This window comes from Phoenix dactylifera, chromosome 4, assembly GCF_051530095.1.
Source record: "Phoenix dactylifera cultivar Ajwa chromosome 4, Ajwa_hap1_PhDact_Kaust_v1.1, whole genome shotgun sequence".
NCBI classification, from domain to species: Eukaryota; Viridiplantae; Streptophyta; class Magnoliopsida; order Arecales; family Arecaceae; genus Phoenix; species Phoenix dactylifera.
Window position 1 is genome coordinate 4,443,050 of NC_143193.1, and position 9,285 is coordinate 4,452,334.

The 9,285-nt window shown below is 36.7% G+C and overlaps 1 protein-coding gene across 2 annotated transcripts; it reads right to left on the reverse strand.

The window, feature by feature from the left end:
• Positions 1–319: 319 nt before the first annotated feature.
• Positions 320–7,485, reverse strand: LOC103706523 (uncharacterized). 2 transcript variants are annotated; one of them, XM_008790656.6, is made up of 5 exons: positions 7,310–7,485; positions 6,162–6,444; positions 5,685–5,760; positions 2,066–2,121; positions 320–736 (listed from the first exon to the last, which is right to left on the reverse strand). In XM_008790656.6, exons 2-5 carry the CDS (start codon positions 6,441–6,443, stop codon positions 500–502), a joined length of 651 nt encoding a protein of 216 aa, XP_008788878.1. In that variant the 5' UTR covers position 6,444; positions 7,310–7,485; the 3' UTR covers positions 320–499. The 2 variants fall into 2 exon arrangements, with proteins under 2 accessions (XP_008788878.1, XP_008788876.1); XM_008790654.6 differs by having other exon boundaries at positions 1,991–2,121.
• Between the last annotated feature and the right edge of the window lie 1,800 nt (positions 7,486–9,285).

The following is a 9,285-nucleotide window of genomic DNA, read 5'->3' on the forward strand; positions in this document are numbered from 1 at the left end:
GAGAATCTTTGATAGCTCGGAGCACTTAAGACTCTACCTCAGCTCTTGCAGCATCTCAAATGGTGTTCATTACTTAGAAGCCCCCATCCTAAGTTTCCTCAATCTCAACTTCAATGGCTGTGTAATGGATAGTGACAATAGAGATAAAGCAAGATTTGTGAATAAGAGCTTGGACTTCAAACTCATAGCAGCCGGCGGCAGCCTAACCTTCAACACCTCAATTACATGCCATCACAGATACCTAAGATTAGTTAATTAAATGATAGAATCCCTCCAACATGCAACACAGATCTCTACAGGCATCACAGATGACCAAAGCTAGTTCAATATACTACTTTGCACTTGCAACAGTCCAAGCCAGACTAAATAGAAAAACTAATTCGCAATTCGCACAGATATTTAGAGAACTATACAAAATGTTAAATAAAAAATGGTGACTTTGGAACTGCAACATAAAAATTTGAAGGAAGAAAATCTCCAAATCTGGCATGCAGTAAATCTAGTTGGTGGTTGGAAGGTACACCCTATGGAAATTGTTGATGGTAAGTTTCCTCCTACACGCGGGGCATTTTTTTTGCGCTTGAATAGAAGCTTTGATGCATCTTTGACAGAAAACATGGCCGCAAATTGTCGAGCACGCCTCAGTCAATGTGCTCAAGCAAACAGGACAAGTGAAGGTTGGTTCTTTTGGTACCGCCTTTTCGGGCTCTGCATGAGGATTTGCCACTCTCTTTCTCTACATTCACAAATCATCGAATTTTTATTAGAGATTAAATGTTTGAAGTGATTAGCAAAATGAATTTCAATGTAAGTTATGCGAGCAAAGCTCACTGCATAATTAAGAATATCAATAAGAAAACCAAGACATGGAATTCATAACTATAACAATCATCATTTGCATGAAATTTCAACACATCTGTGTGTGTGTGTGTGTGTATATATATATATATAGATAGATAGATAGATAGATAGATAGATAGATAGAGATAGAGAGAGAGAGAGAGAGAGAGGAGACTCAGCATGGCACGTAGAATAAGATATCTAAACTCTAGATGCAGTAGCATTTCCATTGACTTGCCCTGATTTATATATCAAAGAAAAAAGACTTGAATTTTAGGAATACCGTATGGATATTCCACATCTTGAACTCTCTTTCTCTCTAGTATTTCTGTGACGTTTGCCCCTACCTCCCCACTTTCTTTGAATAGACTCTCTAATCCCACTCCCTCACATTCCTAATAATCTTAATTCTATCCTCGAATCTACCACCTCTCCCTCAATAACAGTTCACATCTGTCTTCCTATTTCATTTCGAGTCTTTCTTAAATCCCACTCACGCACCTTTACCAATGATCTCCAACTCTCTCCCTTCAACTAAAAGTTCCACCTAAAATATCTATGTTTGTCTTCAATCAGCAAAAACAAACCAATCCCACCAATTATCGATTTTGCATTTACTACATTAAATTTAAACAATGTCAAGTAATATATGCTCCTTTTTTTGTACCAGCAAACAAGACCATGCGATGCATGTACAAAATAATGTAAAGATATAAATATAAAACAGTAAATTATTACTTTACTGTTTCAGAAGACAACAAATTAACCACCAAAAGTAATAGGAACCCAAGTAATGATTACTTTGATAAAACGTGAAAAATACAAAACCAAACCAGCCATGCAAATGATTTTTTTCCTCAAGAATTAAAAACTCCAAAGAACAGGCACTTGGTGGTAGCAGCATGCATCAATTATAATGACCAAGTAATGTAGAATATAAATCAAAAATAATTTGTGACATTTAAAAAAAATTATAAAAGGATAATGTCCAGCAAGCAATCTTCAAAAAGAAAGAAGATTTGATTTGTAAAAATCTGAAAAAGCTAATTGTAAATATAAGATACTAATAACTAACAAAGGCCTCTGGAGATCAACTAAGCAGTTTAAACTGTAAAATATTCACCAAGAGCATTATATAGGCAACTGTTACCTTAACATTGTGATTGTCTTCAACTGCTGAATAAACATCGCAATTGATAATCATGGTGTTTGGTGGAATCCTTACCCGCTTGTTGTGGCTATTGAGAGAGAGGGTTGTAACGGAATCCTCTATAGCGACACCTTTGAGAACATATTTAACATCAGTTAGACCATTGACAAAACAGAATTGTAATAAAAAACAACAAAAGAAAGCATACATGCAATGAATACAAAACATGGTGGCACTTGATTTCCTATTACTAAATACATTTTTCTAACAAAGCAAGCATACCAAAAAAAAAAACCTAAAATAGAATACTAATGTTGGGAAAATAAGTGACAAAAATAAAGGAATAGGGACCTTTTTAAGCATAAGAAAGGAAAAAGATGACAAATTTAAGTTCCCCCTGAGACTACAGAATTTTTTTTTATTCTTCTTTTCTTTCAATTTCATCCCCAGACAGTTTAAAAAAAAAAAAACAGTAGTTGACCTTTTTATTTTTTTAAGAATTTAAATTTACTTCTCAAACTTGAGGCTAACCTGATTGCAGCAATCTAATTCAAGCAAATATGACCACTTTCAAAACTACACCTATTAATGTCCAGACTCACTGTGGCAACATCTATTTGCAGGGATATTGATGCAAACATGTATGTATGTACATAAATAAGTATTTTGTGGCCTAATTAGTATTTCGAGTGCTCAGTTTGTGATCAGGGGTAGTTTTGATATTCTGGGTTTTGGGACTTGGTTAGGGTTCAGTGGCCCATACCTCAGGCATTTTCGAATCACTAGTCCACCTCTTGGGAACCAGCATTGGGTGTTCTGAAATTATCTGTTGTTGGTGGCGTAGTTAAGTGAAAAGTTTGACTTTGTCTTAGCCTCTCCTCGAAGCTGCCTTTCCACTAAAAGGGAGCTGATCTCTCTCTTTTGGGTGATTTTTGCTGCTGCATTTTTTCAAGAAGGCCCCCAGAGTGCTGGAGCTTCACCTAGCTGCAGGGTTTCAAACATTGGGAGCTCGGGTTTCAAGGAGTTGACCCCGTGGCAGCTACCAGTTGCTCTGTTGCTGTATTTCTGCGCATGAGGCCAGCCTATGCCGCTATTCTATCTGCTGGACAGGCCTGGGAAGCTACAGATCTCAGGTATTATCCTTGATTATATGGGAAATCTTGATTCTTGGGCTAAATCTGGCTATGCCCACTTGTTTTAGCAGAATATTTTTGCTGCTCTGCTGTATTAGTTTGAGTAGTGTTATTGTCACAAAATATTGTTATTTCTCCCTATGTTTGTTCACATCAGATATTCTACCTATTTGACAAGCTTCTATCAAATAATTATTACTACATGCTCAATGAAAGTTCAGGTTGAGAGCATTGGCTGCTTTTCCAAACATGCAATCTCAAGGAGGAAGGAGTTTAGGACTAAAGAGAATAAAATATCACATCTTGGACCACCATCTTTAAGTCTTCAGTATTTTTCATTATTTTTTCCTTTTAATAGGACAAAGGAGGTGAAATTTTCCTTTCTTTTGTTGATTGATTTGCATTACTTCAAATCTAGACATTTACTGAATAGGAAAGCAACATAAAGCATTATTAGGAAAAAAAATCATACTGCTTATTCACCTGACTATAATTACCCAAGTTCAAATACTTGGGGATAAACAACGTAGCTCAAGAGAGGAGTAATTTGATACATGCAGAAAGAGGAGTAGAGGTAGACCGTAAATTAAATCGAATGAAATAATAAGGACGGACTTGATAGATCAACACCTCTCAGAAACTATGGCCCTAAATTGAGTATATTGGAGGACAAGGATTCATGTAGCCAACCACAACTAATTTGGAATTAACCATTGGGGCAAGCCCCAGTTCACCTTAACTGTTTAATTATAATGAAGTAATTAGGTAACTATAAGAAAATAAGTAGAAGATAGGAGGAGATAAAAAGGATCAATGGAAACCAAGGTCGGCCGGACCGGTACCGGTCGGCGTACCGGTGGCCGGCCGGACCGGTACGGTACCGGTCCGGTACGTACCGGCTGGTACCGGTCCCGTACCGGCTGGTACGCGGTGGTTTCAAAAACCACAGCGCGCGGCGCTGTGGTTCTAAAAAAAAAAAAAAAACGTACCGGTGCGAACCGGCCGGTTCGCACCGGTACGAGGCCGGTACCGGCCGGTTCGGATAAAAAACCGGAAAATACCGGTTTTTTATCCGTTCCGGTACCGGTCCACGGCCGGACCGGTACGTACCGGCCCGTACCGGCCGGTACGGCATTCCATGATGGAAACATTGTTGGACACTATAAGGATACACGACTAAGTTGAGGCCCATCACTTTCCAAGAAGAGAGTTGTGAAATGCAAATTTGACATTACATACACAAACATGAAATAAAGGAAATTGTGTGAATTCTCCATTGGATGTTCAACGTGGTGGGAATAAGAAAGACACATGTAAATGCAAGAAGAACGGTAGTAGAAGGAAGACACAATTTGAAAAATAATCTTCCTAAAATATTTCCTTTTGCTTATTTCCTTTTGAAAAAAAACTGACCATGTAGACCAGTAAGAACCTGTTGCTGCTGCTACATGCCAACTCAGTGGGCTCAGCAGCTTCCACGTATATGTTGAAGCTCTCAATCACAAAAATAAGACATGTAATAAGTAGAACATATAAAAAAATGATATTCAAACCTTGCTTCTCCAAACAAAATAACATGCAGGCATACCTAAACCCAATAACATCATCTTTTCCAACATTACATCATCTGCTTTACTTGGTAAAGAAAGCAAGATTTAGATTCTTTTATTTTCTCTAGAGAATTGTTCTTTAACTATTCTATAACTTTTTTACCAAAAAAATATATTCTATTAACTTGAATTCTTGACTTTTCTGACCACTACTATGACAACTATGTAAAAGTGTGGACTAAAAAGTAGCACCAGTAATGACCAAAAAAATTGAGCACCAAGAAATGTCTAGTTATAAAATAAAGAAACTATATGAGAAACTCAACTTCAAAAATGTATTCAAAAACCAAATAGTAAACAATGATCTTAGCAAAAAGATTGAGTTTTAGGCACTTTTTAGCCAAACACATGAGCGCAAAGTATTTTTCACCCCATATGGATAGCATAAGTAATGGTGTGATTGAAATTATAATCATCGCATGCAAGTTTTAGTTCCTATTCAGAATACAAGTAATATATTTCACAAAATTCTGCTCACATAAAATGGATGCCTGATATCTAACAAGAGTCTGTTGAAAGTAAAACTAATAAAACTATCAAACCTCTAAATCTGTGTCAGTGAATGTTTACATGCTGACCATTAAGGTGGGTATTGAAGTTTTTCAAATGAGGAATTAAACTAGGAGATAGCTCACTATTCGAAACACAAAATGCTTCTTCCAACAAAAGTAACCAATGATTCATTTGAAACATGAAGAACAAGCATATGATAAGGACCAAGTAAAGTTAAAAAGTTTTCTCCCCAAAACTACGATCATTATTCAAAGAGTAAACAACTATTCCAGTGAACAAAACCATGAACTCAATTGCTTCAACATTTTCGGCTTGTATGACATATAATATTTGATTTGTTTTAAGGCCCCCTCGACTAGCTTCATAAAAACCTAATCTTTAGTCACTAATGGAAATTAATCTGATTTCTACAAATAACAGCAAGAAATGTAGAACAACCTGCTTGTGCTGGATGAACCTCATGGTCTTCATCAAGTACTACTGTCACAGGATGACTCGTTCTAGACCGCATTGTCTAAACCATTCAAAAAACATGGTCAGAATATCAATTAACACAATAACATAAAAACTTACAGTTCCAGATAGTTTACTTGCAACAAGAGTGAAACTGCATGATGACAAACTTAAAACGATCTAAAGAACAATGTGATAATGCATTTCAATTTGCACATTAAGGAAAGGGGGTTGCTTAAGTATGCAACTGTCATCAAATACAGATCTAAAGAAACAAAGAGAACCTCAACTTTCGAATTAATTTGAAGTTTTGAACAATGTGACAGTTTTCTTGCATGCCTATGATTCAAGCACAATGGAAAGTGAACAGCAGCGGAACTTCATGAGTGAATTAATGCAAGTCCAAACACCTTACATCTCATACTTATACAAATTAGAATAAGAATAGAGCCACAAGCAAACCTGAGGAAACCTGCTTGAAGAGGAAATGATCAGGACATCATCATCAATTGCCTCAACATCAATAGGCAAACTGTGTGAACCATCATTAGCAGGCAGCTGGGATCCTCGTCGAGAGTTCATGGGAGCAGAGGCACCCTGAGACGCTCGCGAGCTTACGGGATTAGACGTTCCCTCATGCATCTGAGTCTCCATAGAAGGCGCATTAAGGTCCATATTCTTCCTTTGACTTGAATCCCTTGCATACCTCTTCATAGGTCGCCTAGTTGATGTATATGTGTTCATTCTACATACAGAACCACTACATCAGCTTGCCATGGAAGCAGAGAAAAGAAAACAAAATGCCTCGAAACACCTTAAAATTTATCAACATTGTATTTTTTAAACACCAACATAAATTCCAAACCAATATCTTGGGCAAGAAGAAGAACATACAGAACCTTGTGAAATAACATATCTTTCAAACGCCAATTCAAAATCATGTACAGTACCAATATCACCCAAAAAAAAAACTTAAACTCAACAAAAGTATGCCAAATGCCAAAGTTAAATCTTGAATTAGATGAAGGAAAAAGTTTCAATGTCACTGGCTTCGCAGAGGCCGAACCCTGATATGCCAAAGAATCTCAGCAAAAGTCCTTTTTTTAAACACAGACAGAAATTCCAAATCCAAACAACAGCAAGATTTAAAAAGGGTCCAAACAACAGCAAGATTTAAAAAGGGGGAAAAAAGGAAACTTCACAACACCACCTCAAATGCAGGGGAATAAATTTAATTTTGCCAGAATAAAAACTTATGAAAAACCTTTTCCCTATCACACAGACAGAAATTCCAATCCCATACTTCTAAAAGCTCGAGAAAACCGGAAATATATTGGACGATACCAGCTACACCACTGAAGAAAAACCCAATAGTATCAAACATTATCATTAAGTGTCCAACTTCTGACCATGAATTCCAGATCGCTCGATAAAAGATTTAGAAACAAAATTCGAACCCCAGAAAAGCAGCAATCGATCCAGAATCTACTCGAACTACAAAATTAGGCAAAAGATACACAGTAATTGATTCCTCTATCCAAAAAAAGACCAAATTTCAACAAAAAAGGGGTAAATAAGAGAAAGAAAAAGAGAGATCGAGAAAAGCGTACTTAGAACAAAATCAAGGCTATGATGCCGAGGAAACTGAAGAAAACCCCTGCCTTTCCCTCAACTCACCCTTCCTTTCCCTCAACTCGGATTTGATTTCTAGGGTTTTTAACCAGAAGGGAAAAGAAGGTGAGAGAAGTGGAACGGAAGGAGGAAAGCGGAAGGACCCCTCGGACATGCCGTCTTCACCGACCGTTCCGCTTTTATAGGAATAGGTCACGTGATCTCGGCGTGAGGGTGATGCGAGCGCTTGCGCATCCGTGCGCATGGTCGGGTTGGAGCAGATCCGACCCGGACTCTAAAGTAGATCCGATCCGCTCTGGGATTGTTTTTTTTCTCATGGTTGCAATCCCAGTCAAAGTTTGAACGCTTTAAATGGCAGCATTGTGACCACATTGGAACGGCCTTTACCATACCTTCAGTATATAACAATAATAACAATAACAATAATAATAATATTAAAAAAAATAAATATGATTATAACTAGGGCTGCAAATAGATCGGGCCGGGCCGGTTCTGAGTGATCCAAATCCGACCCGATTTCTTGTTCGAGTCCTAATTTTGGACCCGGACGGGTCGGATCGGGTCCATGCCCACAAATTGTAACGCGACGGGTCATTTGGATCGGGTCAGATCCAGCTCTATGTATTTTTATATTCAAAGTTCCAGTATATAATAGTAAAAAATTGATCCAAAAAAATGGGTCGGATCGGGTCCGGGTCCGGATCCGGGTCAAAATTGGGTAGACCTGATCCGACCCGAAAAATAGAACGGGTCCAAATTTAGGACCTGATCCGGCCCTGCGGGTCCTAAAATTTAGGTTGGATCAGATCTTATGTAGGTCGGGTCGGGTCGGGTCACGGGTCGACCCGACCCATTTGCAGCCCTAACTATAACACTTTATTTAGCATTAAATGATCAATTATAACATGAATAATAATTGTTATCCCTTGTATCTTTCTCTCAATAAAAAATAGTTTTCCAGAATTCAAATTTTTTGCATCAAATTTCTCTCATTGTAAATTTGGGAAAAGAATATTTTAGGTAGTGAAGTGAATCAAAAAATAATGCTACTATTTTTTTTTTATTATAGCATGGTATGTTTTGTTATAATGTCATTACAGTGATGGTTATAATATTGATATTTTTAATATTAATTTTTTTTGAAACTATTTTTTGAGATAAATAGTGGATCTTAATAATTATTTTAATGGTCAATTATGATTTGGGTAGGGTCCTTTATAATTTTGTTATTGTAACAAATTTCTTTGCATAATTGAAAAAGTTTTTTTGGATTATTCTCAATATTTTTTCCCTAAGCAAATGATTCTATAAATTATTTTTTTATAAAGAAAACAATTAAACTTAATGGTAAATTATGCACTACTGTTATGACTTGATTTAAGATTTTCTTTTTGGTGTAACAAATTAATAATACTATGTATTATTATTATTGCTTTCAAAAGGGCACCTAACACTCGCATTAAGGATGTGACTACATGCATGACATGTTAGATCAAATTCCTTTTTTTTTTCTGGCTAGAGGACACCTGCAACCACCTCATTTATCAGAGGATCACATGACAGAGGCTCTATTGCCTTATTATGTTAATAATTAAAAAGGATTTTACAATTTATAGTAGAAGCATAATGATTCTTTATATATAACAATAAATGTATGCCCAAGACAAGGAGCACAATTTTTGTTTTTCCAATACTTATATTAAAAAAAATTAAGACACAATGATAAAACTTCATTTTATGGAGTGCTTCAAAACTATTTTTGTCAATGAGGATAACTCATTGTTTGTTAGCAGTCTCACAAGGTGTGCTACAAAACTTGTTAGCCTGGCATCCAATGGGATGTGCCAAAAGCTTATTTGTCTGGCATCTCTCCAAGCATCTCTCCAAAGAAACTTATTTCCTGACTGGCTTACCAGAGAAGTTGAAAGACAAGTCTATCAATAAGGGGGTAGAT